Raw genomic sequence first — 24,621 nt, 5'->3', positions numbered from 1 at the left:
AGACCAGAACTACACACAGTATTCCAGATGAGGTCTCACCAGTGCCTTATATAACGGTACTAACACCTCCTTATCTTTGCTGGAAATACCTCGTCTGATGCATCCTAAAACTGCATTAGCTTTTTTAATGGCCATATCACATTGGCGGCTCATAGTGATCCTGTAATCAACCAATACTCCAAGGTCCTTCTCCTCCTCTGTTACTTCCAACTGATGCGTCCCCAATTTATAACTAAAATTCTTATTATTAATCCCCAAATGCATGACCCCTTGCACTTTTTACTATTAAATTTCATCCTATTACTATTACTCCAGTTTACAAGGTCATCCAGATCTTCCTGTATGATATCCTGGTCCTTCTCTGTGTTAGCAATACCTCCCAGCTTTGTGTCATCCGCAAACTTTATTAGCACATTCCCGCATTTTGTGCCAAGGTCAGTAATAAAAAGGTTAAATAAGATTGGTCCCAAAACTGATCCCTGAGGAACTCCACTAGTAACCTCCTTCCAGCCTGACAGTTCACCCTTCAGTACGACCCGTTGGAGTCTCCCCTTTAACCAGTTCCTTATCCACCTTTCAGTTTTCATATTGATCCCCATCTTTTCCAATTTAACTAATAATTCCCCATGTGGAACCGTGTCAAACGCCTTACTGAAATCGAGGTAAATTAGATCTACTGCATTTCCTTTGTCTAAATAATCTGTTACCTTCTCAAAGAAGGAGATCAGGTTGGTTTGGCACGATCTACCTTTTGTAAAACCATGTTGTAATTTGTCCCAATTACCATTGACCTCAATGTCCTTAACTACTTTCTCCTTCAAAATTTTTTCCAAGACCTTACATACTACACATGTCAAACTAACAGGCCTATAGTTACTCGGATCACTCTTTTCCCCTTTCTTAAAAATAGGAACTACGTTAGCAATTCTCCAGTCGTACGGTACGACCCCTGAGTTTACCGATTCATTAAAAATTCTTGCTAATGGGCTTGCAATTTCATGTGCCAGTTCCTTTAATATTCTTGGTTAAAGATTATCTGGGCCCTCTGATTTTGTCCCATTAAGCTGTTCGAGTTTGGCTTCTACCTCGGATGTGGTAGTATCTATCTCCATATCCTCATTCCCATTTGTCATCCTTCTGTTATCCCTAAGCTGCTCATTAGCCTCAATAAAGACTGAGGCAAAGTATTTATTTAGCTATTGGGCCATGCCTAGGTTATCCTTAACCTCCATTCCATCCTCAGTGTTTAGCGGTCCCACTTTTTCTTTCTTAGTTTTCTTCTTATTTATATGGCTGTAGAACCTTTTACTATTGGTTTTAATTCCCTTTGCAAGGTCCAGCTCTACATGGCTTTTAGCCTTTCTCTCTTTATCCCTGCATGTTCTGACCTCAATAAGGTAGCTTTCCTTGCTAATCCCTCCCATCTTCCACTCCTCCTTGTAGGCTTTCTGCTTTTTCTTAATCACCTCTCTGAGATGCTTGCTCATCCAGCTTGGTCTGCAACTCCTGCCTATAGTTTTTTTTTCCCCTTTCTTGGGATGAAGGATTCTGATAGTTTCTGCAGCTTCGACTTAAAGTAATTCCAGGCCTCCTCCGTCTTTAGATCCACAAGTTCTTCAGTCCAATCCACTTCCCTAACTAATTTCCTTAATTCTTTAAAGTTAGCCCTTTTGAAGTCAAAAACCCTAGTCCCAGATCTATTTTTGTTTATCCTTCCATCTAGTTTGAACTGAATTAGCTCATGATCACTCGAACCAAGGTTGTCCCCTACAACCATTTCTTCTATGAGGTCCTCACTACTCACCAAAACCAAATCTAAAATGGCATCCCCTTTTGTTGGTTCTTCAACTACTTGGTTATCACATCCAGAAAAATCTGAGCCCTATTATTGTTACTAGCACTTGTCCTCCAGTCTATATCTGGGAAGTTAGTCTCCCATGATCACACAATTCCCATTAGTGTTTACTTCATTAAAAACATTAAAGAGGTCTCTATCCATATCCAAATCAGATCCTGGCGGTCTGTAGCACACCCCAAGCACTATCTCAGGGGAGGCTCTAGTAGCTTTCTTTCCCAAGGTGATTTTTGCCCAGACAGACTGTCTTATCCATTCCATTTCTTCTTATTTCTTTACAGTCTACCTCATCATTGATATACAATGCTACTCCACCACCTTTGCCTTTATTTCTGTCTTTCCTAAACAGCACATAGCTTTCAATACCTGTACTCCAGTCATGACTACTATTCCACCATGTTTCTGTTATCCCTATAATATCCAGTTTCACTTCTTGCACCAGTAGCTCTAGTTCCTCCATTTTGTTACCTAGGCTCCTCATATTAGTGTACAGACATCTTAATTTTTGCCATTTGGCTTCAATGACATTCTTTACCCGGTTAGACATTCTACCACCAGCATCACCTGTTAGACTGGTATCTACACTACCCTTCCTCCTTATGTCAATTCTTCTGTCCACGGCTGTATCCTCTCTTACTTTTGTTTTCTTCCCTCTCAAGGTTAAATCCGGCGTGGAGATTACCTGGACAGCTCCCAACCATCTCCCCCAAATTCCTAGTTTAAAGCTCTCTTAATCAGTTGGGCGAGCCTCCATCCTAGAAGTCTATTTCCCTCCTTACTCAGGTGAAGTCCATCCCGAGGGAACAGTCTTCTGTCCATAAACGCTTCCCAGTGGCCGTACATCCCAAAGCCCTCCTTATAGCACCACTGCCTGAGCCATCTGTTGATCGCCATAATCTTGTCACACCTTTGTTAGGAACCAGCAGAATCCCACTGAAGATCACCTGAACCTCGATTTCCTTAAGCGTCTTCCCCAGTCTGGCATAGTCTCCCTTGATACGTTCCGGCGAGAATCTAGCCGTATCATTCGTTCCCACATGAAGGACAATCAATGGATTCTTCCCCGCTCCCGTTAGGATCCTTTTCAGCCTCAGGTCCACATCCCGTATCTTAGCACCCGGCAGACAGCACACCCTTCTGTTCTCTGGATCAGCTCTAGTTACAGGCCTGTCTGTCCTTCTCAGTAAGGAATCCCCAATCACGTAGACCTGCCTTTTCTTGGTGTGATTCTCCCGTCTATCCCCTGCTCCCACTGGCTGCCAGTCCTCTCGATTCCTATTCACCCTTGCAATCCTCCGCAACCCTACCCGTATCCTCATGGGGCTCATATTTGGTGTTGTCTCCATTGACTCCTCCCCTCTTCCTGTAGGACTAGCAGCTCTTCTCTTTTTCCTTGCCCTCTCTCCTTCAGCGACCACCTGCTGTGCCCCTTCTTCATTTTCCAACTCTGCAAACCTGTTCCTGAGTTCTGTTTCTCCTTCACTGGCCTGTCTTTTCGTCTGTCTGGTTCTCTTAGTCACAGGCTTCCACCGTCCACTTTTCTCACCCAGCAGTCTCTCCTCAGAATTCTTTGGTCCTGCTTCCATCTGCAAGTCTGAGCTTATCCCTTCAGCCTCCTCATGTCTTTGCTCCATCATCTGCTCGAACCCCCTTCTAAACTCAACCAGAGTTTCCACCTGCATCTCCAGTCCTCGGATCTTTTCTTCCATCAGCTCTATCAGGCAGCACTTCATGCAGACAAAACTCTTTTCAGGTACCCCCTCCAGGATCATGTACATGCTGCAGTTTCCACATCCAGTCATCCTCATTGTCTTTTGCTGCTACCTCTATATCGGTCATAGCCTTCCCACCTAAAACCTGTTAGTCCAAGAAACGCAAACCAAAACAAACCCCCAACAGGCACCAGAACACTGGCAAACCACCACCCACTCCCTTCACTAGCCTGTCAGTTCCTCTGCCTAGGTCTCTAAGTCTTCCCTGTAAACTCCCACTGAAACTCCCCTGTTTACAGCTCCGTTTGCTGGCTGCTGTGCCGCTGCAGCTGTCTATGCCGCTGCCTGACTGGCTGGCTACTTTTATAGGATCCCTGAGCAGACAAGCCCCGCCCTCTAAACAGGGCTCAGCTTCTCTCCCAGCACACAGCCCCAGCAGCCTCCACACATACAAACTACAAAATACAATACACAAAGTACAAAAACTTGCTAGGCACTGTGTAGATGCATTGCTTGCATGCTACACAGGCAAGACAAACTCTTCGGGAAAGAGTCAGAGGGTAAATAGAGGGACCATAAAATGACTTGCCCAAGGTTATGCATGTTGTCAGTAGTAGAGCTGGGAACAGAATCATGATTTTCTGAGTGCCAGGTCAGTACTTCATCCACTGGATTATGTTGCTTCTCACCAGAGTAGAGATAATATGTAAATAAAATCCTTATTGTGCCTAGACATTGCCAAAATGCCCAAGAGGGTAAGTAGGAAACTTGACTTGCCTAGTATTTGCCAGAAAACTCAGTCTTGAGGGTTCAGGACCAAAACCACAATGTTATAAAATCTGACCTCTAAATGAATGGGGAGCAATAGAAAAACAGATTCTGGATTTTGTTAAGAAATACATATGCGGGAGTTTCATTTTTGACCCTGCTCGAATAGCTGATCTCTGATTTTTCCAAAGGAATGCTCTTCATTCTTGTCAGGAGCTTTAACTAATCCCTCCCTCTCACTCTTCATAGGGGCCTTGAAACACAGCCACCATCTTTCTGGCTAAAAAAGGATGTGATGCTTTTCAGAACCTATTTATGTCACTCCCTGTTTGTTTGGCTGGAGATGGCACTGCTGGGCAAGAAAAGGGAGCTGCTTCTGCCCTCTTTTTTTGATGTTTCTAGCCACTGCATGCCAAATGTGTAAGAATTTAGAATTGAAAATGAGTGTTTCCCCCACATGGCAGTGCAGACCACTGCTATCAATGGAACTTTCTTCTCATATATTAAAGAGCTAAAGAATCTTGTTTTGTCTCTAAGTTTCGATGCTAGCTAGACAAGACTGTCATGTGTATTTTATCTAGTCTTTTAATTTAAAAAAAATGCAGTTAAAAAGTTGAATAAACTACTGTTAATTGCCTTTAGGTGTCCTAAAATGGACAAAAAAATACGGATTTCAAAGCAGAAGTATATAGCTTATGTATCTAGTTTTTGAAAAATAGGTAAAATCTTTGAAGCAAGAACAGTTAAATTGATTAGTGCTATGCGGAGTTCCCTCAACATCTGTTAGCGTCAATGAGCATTGAGAGTGCTCAGTACTTTACAGCAGCAGTCGACAACCTCTGGCACGCGGCTCGCCAGGGTAAGCACCCTGGCAGGCTGGGCCAGTTGGTTTATTTGCCATGTCGGCAGGTTTGGCCAATTGCGGCTCCCACTGGCTCTGGTTCGCTGTCCCAGGCCAATGGGGGTGGCGTGAAGCCATGGTCAGCACATCCCTCGCCCGCACTGCTTCCCGCCACTCCCATTGGCCTGGGACGGCAAACTGCGACCAGTGGGAGCTGCCGTCGTCCGAACCTGCCGATGCGGCAGGTAAACAAACTGGCCTAGCTCCTGGCTAGCCATGTGCTAGAGGTTGACGATCCCTGCTTTACAGGAATGGGCCATTAAGAGGAAATGTAAGTATTGATATTGGGAGGAATATAAAAAAAAAAGGAGCTATTTAATGAGTTAATGTTCTTTTCCAGATCACATTGTTATGTTGAAATTTACGTAATAGTGGTTTCATTTCAGGGAAAAAGTCCAAATCTTCTCGTCCTGAATCCCCTACGACAACTCCAAACATATCAGTGAAAAAGAAAAACAAAGATGGAAAGGGTAAGTGTGATGGTTTGAGTAGAATGTTTGTCTTCAGTGTTTTAAATTGAAAACTGAATCTGCGTCACATAAGAATGAAGCCTACCAGCTTTCTCAGTATGCAAAAATAAATCGTGTGTTTCCACATGCTCAGAAGACATGGTTGCCATCTTCTTTTAAAGCGGGGAGAAGGGGGAGGAGTGCAGGAAATTCCTTTGGAAGATACTCAGTTCCTGGAAGGAATAATCCATTCTTCAGCTTATTAATGGGATCTTGGGAGATCTTCAACCCCCAACAAGCACTGCTCTATTTCAGGTCAAGTCTAGAGGGATGTTTTGCATTGTAGTAGTGTTTCTTGGGATGTTGTTGCTTCGACAGCTGATATTTGGAAACATTTTCCATTTGCCTGTTTCTAAATCTGCATAAGATGATCAAAGCTTACACATGGGTGGCAGGAAGATCAGTTCCCTTGTTTAAGAAAAAAGTGTAGCCTCCAGAAGAAATGTGTCAGAGAAGGTTCCCTGGTACTCCCTCCTCTGCTATCCCAACTCTCCCTCCCCCGCATTAATACAATCAAAACCAACACCTAACAATATAATTTGATAGCATGAATCATTTTATTTTATAGTAAACTCTGCAGCAGAATCGTCCTGTTTTTGCCAATGGATCCTAATATGCTTCAATTGCTTTCTTGTTTGGCATGGTATAAGCTATGATTTACTGCACATATTATATGTAATGGTTAAAACATTAAAGTAAGGATATCTTGAACCTGTGAAGAATCAACTTGTGGGCCTCAGTTCAGCAAAGTACTTAAGCACCTGCTTAATTCCCAATCACTATAGTGGTACTTTAGTGTATATTTAACTGCTTTGCTGAACAGAGCTGGACTTGAGCTTTTTGCTGATTCAGAGCCAAAGATGGCAAAATAATAATGTTCTGTTAAGAAATAATTCAATTGGAATGGAAGGATAGTCACGTGTAGGAATTCTCAACCTGAAATTACAGTCTATTCAGAAAGTAACAGGCACTCAGTTCCTGGAGCTTTGTTGTATTTGTGACTTAAATAAAAGTTAAGAAATCAATATAACTGCATTTGGGGAGTTTATATCTCCTGAAGGCTTTATTTCTTTATTTTAGGAAATACAATTTATCTTTGGGAGTTTCTCTTAGCACTGCTCCAGGACAAAGCTACGTGTCCCAAATATATCAAATGGACTCAAAGAGAAAAGGGCATTTTTAAACTGGTAGATTCCAAGGCTGTGTCCAGATTGTGGGGAAAGCACAAAAACAAACCTGATATGAATTATGAAACAATGGGCAGAGCTCTCAGGTATGTGAGTTTTTAATAGTTGATTATTTTTGTCACAGCATTTTCATGTATTGAAAGCTTGTTATCTGTTTAACAACTGTGAAGGGCTTTTTCCTAAGATGAGCTCCAGTTTTTGAAATATGAAGCTGTTGGGTTTTGGATGGGAGGGGCGGGGGGAAGAAATGAAGGGGACGCTACAAAAATCTTAGAAGTTAAAAGCTTAATTTGAAGTTTATACAGAGCAAATTATACAGTAGAAGATTAAAAAAAGATTAGGATATACACTGCTGTCCAATGACAAATCTGTGAAACTTGTTTTATTGGCAGAAATTTGTTTTGTGGGTTTTATAAAGTGCTTACGTGAAAGTATTTGTAATTCTGTAGAAATCCTGCAAACTCAGAGCTTTTTTTTGTATTGCATCCGGATTTTTTTACACTTCTTTAGTATGGATAATATTGGATTGATTATTTTAAATGAATGCAACTTTATTGAAGAGGCAAAATATCTGATTTATATATAGTAAGCTGTACAACTTGCGTGGAGTGTGGTTTTAATGCTTTGCACATTTAAAGAAATAGAAGTAGATCATCCCTAACCTAAAAAAATTAGTGATGCCTATTACAAATGAAGCACCTTCACTTTTGTTGTAAAAGCTATTGGAAAACTAGTAATGTGTTCTAAATGCAATACAATAATTTCCATGATCAGTTAACCAAAGCATTACGGTTAACTGATATATCTCCCACAGTGCTTAATAATGTAGGAAGATTTGAGTAGCCAATACTTCTTCAAGACCAAGCACACACAGTTTCAGGAGACTGAAAAGTCTGAGTGACAAGCCTTTACAACAAACTCCCGTAAATTAAACTTAAAGGTGGCCATCAAATTATTAATTGTTTTAACCTTAATATGTGCCAAATGACCCAGTTTCAAATCCAAGATATGAGGGTGTTCCACCCCAGCAGAATTCAGAATTCCCCAATTTGCATGTATATATGATTAGAAAAGCATCTAATCATATATGAGTACCTGTGCAAACTGGAAACTTGCTCATACAGAAAAGTTTGTGCAAATTAGGTGAGCAATTGCACAACCACAGATAGATGCAAGCCTAATTTCTAAACATATTCCCTATTTTTTGGGCCTTCTAATGACTACTGTAATAATAGTAATAATTTTGCTTAAAGCACTCTCCTCTCTTCCCCCTCAACCCTCTGACTTTTTATACCTTTATTGTAACTCAATTTCTAAACACAATGGACAGTAATGTTTCCCTATCCTCTCCCCTTTGCTCTACAAGAACCCTGTAGTGATAGGTAATATAGCTCTTTATATATTCTTTATATTATGCACTTTATTTAGTAAAGAAAGAATTTTAATATTTGACAAAGATGGGAGACTTGCGTCAAGATAGTGCCATTTTACCAGGATTATCAAAGTGTCATTTAACATTAGGCATTGGGATAAAACGAATAGTAATATTGATATCATGAAGTACAAGTTGCTGTGAGTGATATACAATATGTCTCCATCCTTGAGCATAAAGAAGGGTAACAGGAAATGTCAGCAGGCAGTGATTGTTATTTAGATTTATAAACAAAAACCCCTCCACTTAATTGCTGATAATGATTAGTCTTTTTTCATAGCGAATTATGCTATATAACTTGTTGATGTATGTGCCTGCTTTGAACAGATACTATTACCAAAGAGGTATACTGGCTAAAGTAGAAGGTCAGCGCTTGGTGTATCAGTTTAAAGAAATGCCAAAAGATCTTATCTACATAGATGATGAGGATCAGAGTCCCAGTACCGAGTCTTCAGATTCCTCTTTATTGTCAACAACTGCGACTAATAGAAACCAATCAGGCAGATCTAAAGCATCTAACACAGGAGCAAGAGGAGGATCCACCACAGTTCTAAAAACAACAGGGAACTCTAAGTCTACCAAACTTAAGGAGCCTGTGGAAGCCGTACAACAGCAAATACCTGGTTTCGCATCTGACGTTTTGAGGACAATGCAATCTGCCCAGTCAATACATCCAACTCAGCTTTTCCGGACAGTTCATGTAATGCAGCCAGTGCAATCCATCACAGAAGGACATGCAACTGTAACTAGTAACATGCAGGATGAAACATTACATTCCTCTGTTCAAAATATAAGGTAAGAAAATGTGAAGGAAGGTGATTTATGAACATTTTCACTATCCAATGTGGCTGTTTTCTATTTTGCCACATTGCTCTCCTCTTAATTCAGTTATTGTGATGTGAACACAGTGTGAATGATCAATACATTGGTCTCATTTTTCTGTTGCATTGTAAAATGAGTACTCTGCTAAGACGTATTTAGGAAAGGGAAGAAAATTGCAAATCTTAATTCTGCAGCATTACAATGCAAAGAATCTTTGGGACTTTGAGAGGAAAGCAGCAAAAAGTTAACATTCTTGACAACACTGATGTCAGTTTATTTGGTTCCTGTGCCACTGGTATCTTTATGAATTCTGCTTTTACTCTGGGAATGACAGTATTTTCAACATTAACCCAGATAATGTGTGTTTTACATTAATGCTTTTTAAAAAGATTTTTCTTGGGATTTAATTTCGTTCTTGATATACCCATCTGTCAGTAACCTAGTCCCAGATTTGGACCTTAGCGTCCAAAATATGGGGGTTAGCATGAAAACCTCCAAGCTTAGTTACCAGCTTGGACCTAGTACTGCTGCCACCACCCAAAAAATTAGAGTGTTTTGGGGCACTCTGGTCCCCCCCAAAAACCTTCCCTGGGGACCCCAAGACCCAAATCCCTTGAGTCTCACAACAAAGGGAAATAAACCTTTTCCCTTCCCCCCCGTCCAGGTGTTCCTGGAGAGAGACACCGAAGTAAGCTTCGTGAATCTAAACAGAGGGATTCCACCCTCCCCGTTCCCAGCCTTGGAAAACAGAAGTACCAAGAGTTAATCTCTCTTTCCCCCCTCACCCAGAGGGTATGCAAAGTCAGGCTAGTAAATCTAACACACACAGATTTTCCTCTGACTTCTTCCTCCCACCAATTCCCTGGTGAGTACAGACTCAATTTCCCTGAAGTCCCTCACTAAAGAAAAACTCCAACAGGTCTTAAAAGAAAGCTTTATAGAAAAAGAAAGAAAAATACATACAAATGGTCTCTCTGTATTAAGGTGACAAATACAGGGTCAATTGCTTAAAAGAAATATTGAATAAACAGCCTTATTCAAAAAGAATACAATTCAAAGCACTCCAGCAACTATAGACATGTAAATACAAAAGAACATAAAAATCCCCTATCTGATCTTTGGTACTTACAACTGGGAAACAGAAGATTAGAAAGCAGGAAATAGACAAATCCTCCTCATAGCTGAGAGAGATTCAGGCAGAAGACAAAGAACCCAGACACAAACTTCCCTCCACCCAGAGTTGAAAAAAATCCTGTTTCCTGATTGGTCCTCTGGTGAGGTGCTTCAGGTTACTTTTTTTTCAGGTGAAAGAGACATTAACCCTTAGCTATCTGTTTATGACACCATCCCCTTATAAATTGTAGTGTGTCATCGGTTTCTTCTTTTTTTTGTATTCTACCTATTAACATAGATAGTAACAGGGCAAAGCACTAAAGTGGCAACCCACTGTCATTGTTGGAACAGCAGCCAGTATGCCTTCATTCCTCTTCTGTTTATAAAAGATAGCTATCAGTATGGCCTCCTGAGACTTTTGTACCTGTATACTAATGTTGGGAGACACAGTCACATTTCAGTGCAGCCCTTATCTCGTAAGTTAGACACTGATCAAGTACCTTTATATTACTGTTTTGCACCTTCAAGTCACTGGTGGTGTATTGACTAGAGATGCCTCAAGAACAATCGCTTAGAGCTATACCCCACTGAAATTATCTTGTAATTCTGCAGCTGCAATGGAGGAACCATCTTACTTACCTTAAAAGAACAACACTGAGTTGGGTGTGTGTTTTTTTTTCTGGTTTAAAATTAGATATTATGAAACATCCCCAGCACTTTAGTCCACATTTTACCATTAAATGACACTAGTGCTATTTCCCCCTTTTTTTCTTCTCTCCTCCTTAAAAACATTATTCAGAAGCATCTTGTCAAATTCTGATTTGCATGAATAGACCCACATGATTCTCTGCGACTGAAGCATGAAACTCTGACAAATTTAAATCAGTAACATTAATCTAATCACGATTCCATTTTCCAGTTTCAAGAAGATTTTATTCTTTCATCTCTCTGTGCTAAGAGAAGGATTTTGTTTAAAGACAAACAATAATGAAATCACCACTGATCTAAAAGGAGGAGAGACTGCATCCAGAGTGGCAGAGTAGCCAGGTTTTTAATAACTGATGTCTGCAGCTGGGATGTTCAGCCCCCACAAACTAATAGAATAGAAAGGAGTCAATAAGAAGTTTTAAGGGGTTACATAGGATAGTCAGAAAACTGGGGATTTTCCGGATACGTATATATGAAGTGGCAGGCCACGACTATAGTCTCAAACCAGAAAAATAATTATATGTTACTTATTGTTTGTTCGGGATAAAAGCAGTTTTAGGTATTACACCTGCCTCATAATCTCTCTGCTAATTGTTGTTCTAAAAGAAATGTAATTATAAAATGGTTTCTCTCACATGTTGCTATATGAAAAACCCACATAAATCTCGGGAAATTCACTAGCCAATGGACTATGTAGCGGAAACAGCAATCAGTGAAACTATGTCCAAAGGGTTGTCAAATGAACAAAGTAAACAAATCCAAAAAACATTTTTCTCTAATATGTCAGTAATATTAATAAGTTATTTTTAAAATTAGTGAATAAAAATAGAATTATGATTTTCAAGTTGATGCTGTCCATTTTAACATTCTTTTTCATTCTTAATTTCTGTGAAGCTCATATGTTAGGACCATTTCAAAATGCACTTAAGGGAGAGAAAAGGTACATCTAATCCAGAAGTTTAGATAAATGTAATGATGAAGAATTCGGCAGGATTTAAAAAAGAAAGTAAAGGAAAGTAGATATAAAAAAAAGTAGATGGCTGCTTGTTTTCCACAAGACAAAGCAACTTCTGAGGGAAGTTTACTTATATCAAATAAGATAAAGTTTTGAATTACAGTGTAGTGAATTAAACACTAACATTTAGCATAAAAGTGAGAGACAATTTAAAGTTAGTCTCTCTTAGTTATCTGTGTGTTTAATATTCCTTCATACACTAAAGAGCTTTAAAGCCTAACTGCAAAGCCATTAAATGCTGTATAACAATATGACTTCAGAGATAACTAAGGATTTAATTATTCATCAGTCTCAAAAAGTGACTCAGATAATATAGAGGAAGCACATGAAGAAATAAATGACCGAGGTCATGCAGTGACACCTAAGTCAGGAGAACAATGCTATGAAACATTAATAGGGAAACAGTACAGCGATTTGTAGAGTAAGAAAGATAGATACCCATACTGAGCCACTTCAGGGTTACCTAACAAAAGCTTCTTGAACAATCTGCAAGATTTAATCAGGAAGACAGGGAAGCAAAGACAATAATGCAGCCAAAAGTTGCAAAACTGCATGTTGCTATTTCAACATCCTGTTGTGTTTAAAATATTTCACAACTGGATTGTGGGCAGTAGTTTTAAAGGAGAAAATGAGGAAGTAGCAGTAACGCTAGCACGAAGGTCAAATGAATAACAGAGCTCTTAAACACTGTCTTAGACTCCTATATTACAGTGATGGGCAGCTGTTTTTATTTTTATTTTTTAAGCATAATGTAGAAACATTTCTGTGGAATCTGTGTTTACGCTTTTCTAGATATAATGACAAATCCGAGACACTCAGATAGATTAAAGAGAAAAATGATCTGATCTAGTCAATATAATACATAATTAATTGTATAAGGTTTAGTAATTGATAACCAAAAAAAGCAAGTATTAGTTGCAGAGGTGCTTGCTAGATTTACACTAGAAATACATTTTAAAAACTTCCATCTGACAATGGTAGACTAGGTAAGCTATAAATTGAGGGGCTGATGAGTAAGGCGACGTTTTAGTCACAGTTATTTTTTAGTAAAAGACAGGGCCGCCCAGAGGATTCAGGCGGCCTGGGGCAGGGCCGGGTCTTCAGCAGCAATTCAGTGGCAGGTCCCTCTCGGAGGGAATGACCCGCTGCCGAATTTCTGCCGAAGAATGAAGTGCTGGCGGTAGAGCAGCCTAAGTGCCACCAATCACAGCTTTTTTTTTCCCCCCGCCACTTGCGGCGCTTGTCTTCACCAGGCGGCGCTCTGAGACTTTGGCAGCACTTCGGCGGCAGGTCCGTCACTCACTCCAAGTCTTTGGCTGAACTGAAGGACCCACTGCCGAAAACCTGGAGCGGCTTGCGGAGCCCCTATGGGGCCTGGGGCAAATTGCCCCACTTCCCCCCCCCCCGCCCGGGCAACCCTGATAAAAGTCATGGACAGGTCACAGGCAGTCAACAAAAATTCATGACCCGTGACCTGTCCGTGACTTGTACTATATACCCCTAACTAACTCTTGCGGGGTGGGAGCTGGGGGCCATGAGTGCTGTGGGGGAGGTGGCCCGGGGGTGCTGGGGGAGCGGGTTGGCCCAGGGCGCTGCAGGACCCCCACTATTGGGGGGGGGGTTTCGGGACCCCAGCTGGTGCTTGGGCGGGGGAGGGGGGAAAGGAGCATTGACGGGGCTGGCTCAGGCTCCCTACCTGGCTCCATGCCTCCCCAGAAACGATGACATCCCCTTCCCTCAGCTCCAAGGCGGAGGCTTGCCCAAGGAACTCTGGGCGTTGCCTCCACCCCAGCGCTGGCCTGCAGCTGCCATTGGCCAGGAACCGTGGCCAATGGGAGCTGCAGGGGCGGTGCCTGTGGGCGGAGGCAGCGTGCAGAGCTGTCTGGCCATACTTCTGCCTAGGAGCAGAGGGAGGGGGATATCACCACTTCTGGAGAGCCCGTGAGGTAAGCGCTGCCCAGAGCCTTCACCCCATCTCCTGCCCCAACCCCCTATCCCAGCCCCCTGCCCTCTCCCACACCCAAACTCCTGCTGTTGGGGGAGATGGGGAGTGCAGTGTCCCGAGACTGCCCCAGCAGTTGCCAGTGTGATTGGCTCAGGTGCTCCCTGAACTGCTCAGGCAGCTCCTGGGCCAAGTGCACAAGCCTCTGCAGAAATCATGGAGAATCCGGAAAGTCTCGGAATCCATGACTTCAGTGACCTCCGTGACAAACTCGCGGCCTTACTGATGAGCCATACAAATTCACTGGATGTTCCAGGCTGGTTACAATTAGTCTAGGATATATCTCAGGTCCAAATTCAAATAACTAAGTGTCCTTGTAAAGTTTTACCAGGGCAGTCTTGGGAGTTTTGATGACGTTGAAAACTACACTTAATTTTTTTCTGAAATGTACAATTTAGGGTCTCTCTCTAGTAAGGTTCAAAACAGTTTTTTTCAGATACATTTATAGCTATATCAGTTTAGACCCACACTCATCATTGCCTTGTAGGAACCTCCATAAAGGATCAGATCAGTGTTCCAGATAGTCTAGTGTCATGCTACATACAGCAGGCAATAAGAGGAAGGTGCAAGGAACCCCATAATGGACACAACCTACCCTGTGGAAGTTTTTCTGAGCCTTACCATTTAGTAGTTGGCCTATGGGGGTTTCTATTCTTTTTAATTTCTTTATCCTGTCTAATGCAACTTTGGATTGTGTTAGCCATATAAATGTCTCATGCTCTTTAGTATCCTGCCAAGCACCTAGCTTTAGTAATATCTTGTGGCAAGAGTTCCATGTGGTTATCTACCTGTTGTGTAGAAGAGTTTTTCCTTTTTTAAAGTTTAAGTTAGTTGCCTCTTTAATGTTTTCCAGCTGCCTTCTGAGGGGTAGTCTGTAGCATGCAAGATTTCTGCTAATGGGCTTATTTTAAGAAAACAAAACTGCTTACGTTTGACACTGTAGTTATATTAGCTACAATTCTGTTTGAAAACTGTTGTCAAACCAGATTTGTGCCTGACAGTCCTTTTTTAAACATGGTTGTAGCTAGTCAGTTTTTTCCCCAGGTGAGGACAGAACTTTCCAGGGACAGGATTGCAGCTCTTCTGTCATGACCTAACATAGGACCTAATTCTTCCAAAGTTGTAAGGCAATATAGTTGTTTGTACCTGTAGAAAATGGGTGTAAAATGTGTAAATGAGTTAAAAATTCAGATTTGGTAGCATTCTACACCTGCGCATAGGTGCTGGTACTCGGGGTGCTGCTGCACTCCCTAGTCTGAAGTGGTTTCCGTTATATACAGGGTTTACAGTTTGGTTCAATGGCTCTCAGCACCCCACTATAAAAATTGTTCCAGCACCCTTGCACCCGCGTTGCATAGGTGTAAATGACTGCACCGGCTGCAAGGCAGACTATGTCAACTTCACATTCTCCATCATTTATAGCTTTTTTTTGTTACATTTGTGTTCAGTAATAAACTAGCAACAGCATAGAATGATGCCCTAGAGCAGGGGTCAGCAACCTCTGGCACTCGGCTCGCCAGAGTAAGCACCCTGGCAGGCCGGGCCAGTTTGTTTACCTGCTGTGTTGGCAGGTTCAGCTGATCGCGGCTCCCACTGGCCGCGGTTCGCCGTCCCAGGCCCATGGGGGCAGCGGGAAGCCGTGGCCAACACATCCCTCACCCGCGCCGCTTCCCGCCTGGGAAGGCGAATCACAGCCAGTGGGAGCCATGATCGGCCGAACCTGCCAATGGGGCAGGTAAACAAACTGGCCCGGCCCGCCAGGGTACTTACCCTGGTGAGCCGCGTGCCAGAGGTTGCCGACCCCTGCTCTAGGTCTTGCAAGCCCTGTTGTCACTATACAGGTTAGCAATAGGCACACCCAAACCTCAAGGCCTATGGGGGTCTCCCTGGAGAGTCCAGTGTCTGCTCCCCTGGAAAATCGCATTGCTCACAGATTCGCTGCTTCCAAAGAAGCAGCACACCCCAGCTTACCAGTTCCACGTCACAGCACCACTCTTCTTGACATACAGCGCTGAGAGAGATATTTATAGAGAAAACAACTAAATGTTCATTTAACAAAGTATAAAGATTTAAGTGATAGCAAGTAGAAGTATTGGAAAGAAATGGTTACATATAAAAATTATAACACCCATTCTGATACTTCTAGAAGAGAAATGATCACCCAAAGTTATTCCAGTGTTTTACAGGCTTGGCTGTGATCTTCCATTCATGAGGAAAATCGTGCTGTCAGCTTGCCTCCTCAGCGAAAGATCCAGGATGTCTGTACCCCCAGATATATCAAAACAATCCATTGATCTTATTCATAAGCAGGATTCCCCCTCACGATTGCTTGTTTTTTTTTTCCTGTATACTGCTTTCTTGTAGATTTTGCAATCTCTTAATCAGCATCTGACTCAGCATGCAGATAGGCCTGCATTGTGGGGCACACAGTGATGAGACAGGGAGATATGTGTTGCCACCCCCTGCCTGAAAGGAACCTGTTGCCTGCCTTAGTAATATAATTTTCAGTTTAGATACATAACCCCTTAAATATTATCTCTACATAAGTTTCACCATGATGATCAGTGTGCTACTGGCTCTCAGACCACACATGCCACCCTTTTGTGAATTATTATGCACATATCCGACCCAGGGGATCCCTGTAAAATCTTATGCACCCCATATCCCTCTGCCACTTGGCATCGAGAATTCACTGAGTCACAATCACCATGGCTAGGTCCTCATTCTAGAAACAAGGGCACAGTTTCCTGCTAGCCAAAGATGAAAGATGTTGTTTCTAGCCACTATTTTCAGGAGCAGTGATTAATTCAACAGAATCCCAAGACAGTGCACTGCCTGGACCTGAAGAGGGCAGGAACCTTTCAAATATCTACACTAGCCAAATTTTGTAGGCTTTTTTAATTATAAAATGACATGGTGATAAAAATGCCTGTGCCCTGTCTATAGTACAGCTTAACCACTGGTAGCATGAGTTCAGTTACAGTGATGCTGAAAAACAGGTGCAGATTTATCTGTTGTAGACTTACCTACAGAGGAGGATAATTCATCAAAATACTTCCCTCATCTTGCTTAATGTACCATGTGTAGTCACTTATACTTGTGCAAAGTGTGTAAAATGCTACCAATCTGATTTGGTAGCATTTTGAACCTGCTTCATACTCACTTTGCTCAGGTGTAAATGACTATCCAAAGTGAGGGCAATGAAGAATCTGGCACTGTCTTACCCAGATTTAGCATGAGCCAGCTGCTTTCCATGCAGGTTCCTGTTTCTTTCATATGCTAAGCAGCTGGAAAACAACCCTGTCTATGATGAATATGAAAGAGCTGCAGCCCTGGGTGTAATCAGCACACTGACGTCATCGTAGACCATAGCATTTCACATTAGCGCCTTTTGTTCTCACATAAATGTTGAATGAGAGTGGTGACAGGTGAGTGTCCTCAGGGAAGAGAAGCAGCTATCCATCAGGGCCCTCTGGGACATCCGAGAAGAAATGAACAATGCCAGTTTAATATGATTTAGACCATAGGTGCTTTGCTTCTGTTTGTGGCCTAAGGTTGCTTCTAAGGCATAGGCGCCAACTTCTCATGGTGCCAGGGAGTGTTTGTGCCCACCTGGCGCCCCTGACCCACCCCATTCCAACCCCTTCCCCAAATCCCCACCCCAGCCCCACCTCTTCCTTGCCTCCCCACCTCCCTCCCACAGCTTGTTACGCAAGTGCTGGGAGGAGAAGTGGGGATGGTGCGCTTGGGGGAAGGCAGAGGCAGAGGTGAGCCTGGAGTGGGGTGCTTGGCTGCCAGTGGGTGTTGGTGCCTATGACCTAAGGAAATCCTCCATCAGTTTAATCAGTGATGTCTCTGACCTATCCCAAATGGAAACCTAGTGAGGAATCTAAAATACTGGTGATCAAATAGCCACTGATATAATGCTCCTCAAAATAGAGAGATTAAAGGTAGGTGACAGATTATTAGTTGCAAAGAGTGGCTGTGTCAGGTGGGTTTTGTTTGTTTTTTGAGTACACGCTGGCCTATGTCCCATGTTTAAAGGTGGCAGAGAAAATCCCTTATTGGGGAAAGCGTTGGTCAACAGTGCGCTGATGTGATCTCTGCAGGCTTTCACCAAAAAGGTCATAAATTCTTTTTGCTGGTGATACCAAATGTTTTTCTTGATGGCATTTGGCCCAATCATAAATGCATTTGGAAGGGTGCTATGATCATAGCTTTCTGCTCTCACTTGATTTTCCTGCAGGTGGAAAAAGACTGTCTCAGACTCTGTTCTGCTGTTTGCTTTAATTTCTCCTGCAAGAAGGATCAGAGCTGTTGGCAGTGGGAGGTACCTGAGGGTATGTCTACATCTACAATTTTGCAGCGCTGGTTGTTACAGCTGTATTAGTACAGCTGTATAGGGCCAGCGCTGCAGAGTGGCCACACTTACAGCAACCAGCGCTGCAAGTGGTGTTAGATGTGGCCACACTGCAGCGCTGTTGGGCGGCTTCAAGGGGGGTTCGGGGAACGCGAGAGCAAACCGGGGAAGGAGACCAGCTTCGCTGCGGTTTGCTCTCGCGTTCCCCGAACCCCCCTGCAAACCGCAGGGAAGGAGACCTGCTTGCTCGGGGGTTCGGGGAACACGAGAGCAAACCGGGGAAGGAGACCAGCTTCGCCGCGGTTTGCTCTCGCGTTCCCCGAACCCCCCTGCAAACCGCAGGGAAGGAGACCTGCTTGCACGGGGGTTCGGGGAACGCAAGAGCAAACCGGGGAAGGAGACCAGCTTCGCCGCAGTTTGCTCTCGCGTTCCCCGAACCCCCCTGCAAACCGCAGGGAAGGAGACCTGCTTGCACGGGGGTTCGGGGAACGCGAGAGCAAACCGCAGGGAAGGAGACCTGCTTGCTCAGGGGTTCGGGGAACGCGAGAGCAAACCGGGGAAGGAGACCTGCTTGATTACCAGAGGCTTCCTCAGGTATGCTGGGATACCTGCTTATTCCATGGAGGTCAAGAAAAGCGCTGGTAAGTGTCTACACTTGATTACCAGCGCTGGATCACCAGCGCTGGATCCTCTACACCCGAGACAAAACGGGAGTACGGCCAGTGCTGCAAACAGGGAGTTGCAGCGCTGGTGATGCCCTGCAGATGTGTACACCTCCTAAGTTGCAGCGCTGTAACCCCCTCACCAGCGCTGCAACTTTGTGATGTAGACAAGCCCTGAGTCTTTGTTGTGCAGAAGCAGTTTGAATTTATGTAGTTACCTTTCTTTCCAGGACAGTTCTGCTGGTCATGTTAGCAGGTACTATAGCAGGGATCAGGAACTTTTGGCATGCGGCCCTGGTGGGCCGGGCCGGTTTGTTTACCTGCCGCGTCCACACATTCAGGCTGCGGGAAGCGGCGCGGGCCGAGGGATGTGCTGGCCGCCGCTTCCCGCAGCCCCCATTGACAAACCTTATGGCTCTACCATTTACTTAATACATGACCTTAGGCAAGGTGCTAGACAAGAAAGGGGAAGGTTCTGACCTTCCTTTGGAGGAGGGGATGTTAAGGTCCAGTATAAGGGTATGCAGTGCCCCTTTCCCTCACCATCGCCTGTGTACCTAAGCAGATCAGCAGCTCCAGTGTGTCTGGCTATGTGTGCAGACGTCTGGTGATCACTAGGGATGTGAGGTCTTAGGCCAGTCTGTTAGAGGCACTGGTGTGGGATGCACTGCATGCCAACAAGATTTTCACATTAGATATGACTTGTAGAAGTGGATTTACTCCAGTGAATCTATCTTAACTCTGGCATCTGAAATTGGCTCTAAATTGCATGTCATGTGCATCCCCCCTCCCTAACCCTCCTGGATTTACATTGTATCAATCAATTGGATGAGTGGAGGAAATCTGGGGAAATTTCATCTTTTCCTTCTTAAACTATCTGTTCCTACATCTGTATGTTGAGTAACTTTTATGCTAGGGAATGATTTCTCCTCAGTTCCCCTCTCTCTCTGTTTTTCTTTATCTTGCATTATTTAATTTGCTAACTATATTATTAAACACTGCTTACCTTGGTTTGTAGCTTCAAGATCTTTGTAGGATTTTTGTCCCCTTCTTTGCATTTTAAAAGTTTCACAAATGAATCACTATGAATAAACTTGTTTCTGTCACCTGTCAGCAAGTGTTTGCAACAGCACTCTTCATCTCCAGATCAGTGACTGTGATGTTGCACAACACTAGATTATAACCCCACCCAATGAACCAATAAATGGATTTTTATCATTTCCCTGCCAGCAGGCTGAAATGAGGTATGGAACATGTCTCATCTTTTCCTCACTAATAATCAGAATCTGTATTTTTTCAGCAGTATTTCCTCTTAGCCAGTATTGCTCAATAGTCTTGTTTTTTAAAAGTAGTAGCTTCTGAAAGACTCTTGATAGTGCACCACTCACAGACTTGTGCAGTAGCACAAGAAGTATAGTAGCAATGGTAAAATTATTAACAGAGCAAAACATAACAGAAAACAGAGCAGCCAGAAAAATTCTAGCTGCCTGGGTTTTGGCTGAGTAGTTTAGGAAGTATGGTTTGTTGAATGAGTAAAATGTCGGTATCTTTTCAGTACTATTTGCAGTAAGGGTGGGCAAATAAATTTTTAGTCTGGGCTGGTAGACTTGTGTCTAAATCAGCCTTGTTAAACAAAATCTACTTGCCCATCTTTACTGTAAACATCAACAAATGCAGTTCCATACAACACACACTGTGCATGAGTGCACACACTTATCTCACTCACTACTTGGTTGGCTTCCTTTCTCCCAGCATCCCACATTCCATCTTTCTCTTCAGGTTCTCACAGTGCCCTCATTACTGTAATTCTGAGCATTCCAGAAGGGCATTAAGCAATGAGACTTTTGCAGTGTGGTTCTTTCTCCCTTTTGTGACTTAGTCATACACACCCCAATTCACTGTCATTCATTCCTCTCCCCACTCTGTTACTGCTCATCATCCTGACTTGATCACCCTTCCAGAAATGTGCTGGCCGCCACTTCCCGCAGCTCCCATTGGCCTGAAACGGCAAACTGCGGCCAGTGGGAGCTGCAATCGGCTGAACCTGCAGATGCTGCAGGTAAACAAACTGTCCCGGCCCGCCAGCGTATTTCCCTGATAGGCCACATACCAAAGGTTGCTGATCCCTGCGCTCAGTCATGGTATCTCCCAAGCAGGGCCAGCTGTACAGTTTTCGCCGCCCCGAGCAGCGTACCAAATTGCTGCCAGACAGCGGGGGGCAGTCCATGTGCCCTTAGGGCGGCAGGCATGTTTCCGCCGCGGCGGCAGCTTCTAGGTTTAGCTGAAGCCGCCACGGATAGCTAAACATAGAAGCTGCTGCCGAATTGCCGCCACCGCAGAAACGCGCCTGCTGCCCTAAGGGCACACAGACTGCCCCTGCTGCCCACGGCAGCAATTCGGCACGCTGCTTGGGGCGGCGAAAACACAGGGACTGCCGCCCCTTGCAGATTGCTGCCCCAAGCACGAGCTTGTAATGCTTGTGCCTGGAGCCGGCCCTGCTTCCAAGGACCACCCACTTGTGGTGTCAAAATGAGGTGTTACTCACAGTGCAGATATGTGACCCTCCTTGTTTCTTGAGGAATGTAATTTAACAACATTAGCATTTAAATTAGCATTGCTGTGTGTTGAAGTTAACATCTCATTGAGATGAACAGAGTAGTTCATTTCTCTCAAAGATACTGTTCCAGGCTCTCGGTGGTCTTATTTTTGTTCGGGTAACATTGTCATTTTTGAATTTTTCTTTGCAACCATAACAGCTAGACTTACTTTTTTATTTTAAATGAAAGTTGAAATTCTGGAGAATATAGTTGTAGCTTCAGAGAAGAGCTGGTGTGGTGTTTAAGACCATAAGAACGGGAATACTGGGTCAGACCAAAGATCCATCTAGCCCAGTATCCTGTCTTCTGACAGTGACCAATGCCAGGTGCCCCAAAGGGAATGAACAGAGCAGGTAATCATCAAGTGGTCCATCCCCTGTCTCATATTCCCACCTCCTGGCAAACAGAGGCTAGGGACACCATCACTGCACATCCTGGCTAATAGCCATTGATGGACCTATTCTCCATTATCTTAATCTAGTTCTTTTTTGAACACTGTTATATTCTAGGTCTTCACAACATCCTCTGGCAAGGAGTTCTACAGTTTGACTGTGTGTTGTGTGAAAAAAAAAATCCTTTTGTTTTAAACCTGCTGCCTATTAATTTCATTTGTGACCCTTAGTTTTTGTGTTATGAGAAGGAGTAAATAACACTTCCTTATTTATTTTCCCCACATCAGTCATGATTTATAGACCTCAATCATATCTTGCCTTAGTCATCTCTTTTCCATCCTGAAAAGTCCAAGTCTTACTAATCTCTCCTCATATGGAAGCCGTTCCATACCCCTGATCATTTTTGTTACTCTTTTCTAAAGCTTTTCCAATTCCAATATATCTTTTTTGAGATGGGGCGACCACATGAGCACGCGGTATTCAAGATGTGGGCATACCACAGATTTATATAGAGGCAATATGATATTTTCTGTCGTCTTATCTATTCCTTTCTTAATGATTCCCAACATTTTGTTTGCTTTTTTGACTGCCACTGCACATTGAGTGGATGTTTTCAGAGAACTATTCACAATAACTCCAAGATCTCTTTCCTGAGTAGTAACAACTAATTTAGACCCCATCATTTTATATGTATAGTTGGGATTATATTTTTCAATATGCATTACTTGGCATTTATGGCCACAGATTGGATGTTTTGAAGCTCAGATGTTAACAGCAGCAGCAGCTCTTCAAAGCTGCAGTGGCCGCCTTAACCTTCCATCCCAGTGGGGTCTCCTACCCCTGAGGGAATTCTGCACTAAAAAAATAAAAATTCTGCACACAATATTTGAAAATTCTGAAAGTTCTGCATTTTTGGGTCAAAATATCACAATATAATCATGCCAGTTCAATTATTTTGATGATTTATTTCAAAATATCAGTCAGCAAGTACATCTGTTAACAGTACAGCCCCCAAAAGAACAAAGATTCTGGTAATTTATTTTTTGACAAATAGATTCCTTAGTAGGCATATTAATACAGGACTTTGTGTAATTCATTTTAATTACAATACAGAAGTGTATTTCCTGCACATGTAAGAAGCAATGGACAAGCTGAGGGATCGGGAAGGAGCCTAGGAGTGTTGGTGTGGGTGAGAGAAGGTTTTTTGGGGGGCAGGGATTGTTAGGGAGTTGGGACGCCTCCCTCATGCAGACCCTGACTGACCCCAAGCCTCTCTCATTCAGTCAGGCACGTCTGCCCCTGTCCCTACACTCCCCATCTCTGTGGGTCTCTGCAGATCCCCTCCCCAGGCTCAACGCTGTCACCCCACTAGCTCCTGAGCCCATGCCCATCTGTGCCCACCCCCACTAGCCATTCTGAACCCCAGTCTGTGAGACACACACACACACACACACACACACACTCACTCACTCCCAACAGCCCTGTGTGCCCCACTGTCCTAACCTGGCTCTGCGGGCAGGGTTCTATGAACTTCTACTCCTTGGGGAATTCTGCGGAACTGGGCAAAGAATTTTGTAATTTCCCACATAAATTTTGCCTAAGAAGTGCTGCCATTCTGCCTTTTGCCCACCAGAGGCAAAAGCAAAAACTGCAACACTTCTTAGGCAAAATGTTTTTTATGCAGGAAAATACAAAATTATGTGAGACAGAGGAATTCTGCATGTTCGCAGATGTGCAGAATTCCCCCAGGAGTAGTCTCCTTGGGTGGTAACAGCTGCCTCAATGCCTTCCCTTCCATCAGATTTTAAGTCTTTTCCTGATGGCATGTGCCAGCACCTTTCCTCCGAGCTGTTCCAATTGCAGTGCCACATCCCCCATCACATTAGTGTTTTTACTTTGAGTTAGCTGGCAATGAACTGTAGGTATTTTCACTTTGTGAAAGCTATTGAATGTTTCTTCCAAGATAAGTCATTTTGTGGTTTTCTGCACAAACTGTAAAGGTTTAAAAAAGAAGTGTGTAGGCAAGTCCATAGGAAAGGAGCCACTGGCACTGCTTCCCTCCCTCAAAGAAGAGAAGGATATGTGGAGGGGTGGAAGTGTTTGAGTGGACACTGGCTGCAGTGGCCTGAGACTGGAGACAAAGCAGGCCTTGCCCAGGGAATCTTCTGGGCTCAGCCTGACACAGAGTGATAGAGTCGAGAGGGTTCAACAAGGGCCATTGTAGATACTTGTTCACTTTCTTTGCTGCTGAATGGAGAAAAAGTGAGTAGAACTCCCTCTACTGGCAAATAATACAGTTGTGGTAGCTGCTCCCACATTGCTGGCCCCAACAGCTGTAGCATCAGTTAAGTTCACATTTTGGATGCATTTAAGTTTATTTTACTTACTATAGGAAAGCAAGTATGTGGAGAGAAGGTAGGTGCTGATGGGTTTCAACCGGAATCAAGTCCAGTTTTTTGTGGCTGGAAGGATAGGAGCCCCCCTTGCCTTTCTCCTCCAAATTAGTAATTTAAGTAGCCTGTGTTGCAAAACGCTCATTAAGCAATAGATCAGGGAACATTCTAACATTTTCCTGTTTTCTAATCT

General features: G+C 43.3%; 1 protein-coding gene across 3 annotated transcripts in view; it reads left to right on the top strand.

The window, feature by feature from the left end:
* ELF1 (E74 like ETS transcription factor 1) overlaps window positions 1–24,621 on the top strand; it is a 116,822-nt gene that overhangs the window by 90,486 nt on the left and 1,715 nt on the right. For all 3 annotated transcript variants that reach the window (XM_050948725.1, XM_050948714.1, XM_050948734.1), the window contains 3 exons: window positions 5,623–5,706; window positions 6,826–7,018; window positions 8,692–9,159. In XM_050948725.1, the coding sequence (XP_050804682.1) occupies window positions 5,623–5,706; window positions 6,826–7,018; window positions 8,692–9,159 (745 nt within the window). The remainder of the gene's footprint in view (window positions 1–5,622; window positions 5,707–6,825; window positions 7,019–8,691; window positions 9,160–24,621) is intronic.

Source organism: Gopherus flavomarginatus, chromosome 1, assembly GCF_025201925.1.
Source record: "Gopherus flavomarginatus isolate rGopFla2 chromosome 1, rGopFla2.mat.asm, whole genome shotgun sequence".
Lineage (NCBI taxonomy): Eukaryota > Metazoa > Chordata > Testudines > Testudinidae > Gopherus > Gopherus flavomarginatus.
The sequence above is the reverse complement of the archived record's forward strand: the minus strand, read 5'-3'. Positions and strand labels throughout refer to the sequence as shown.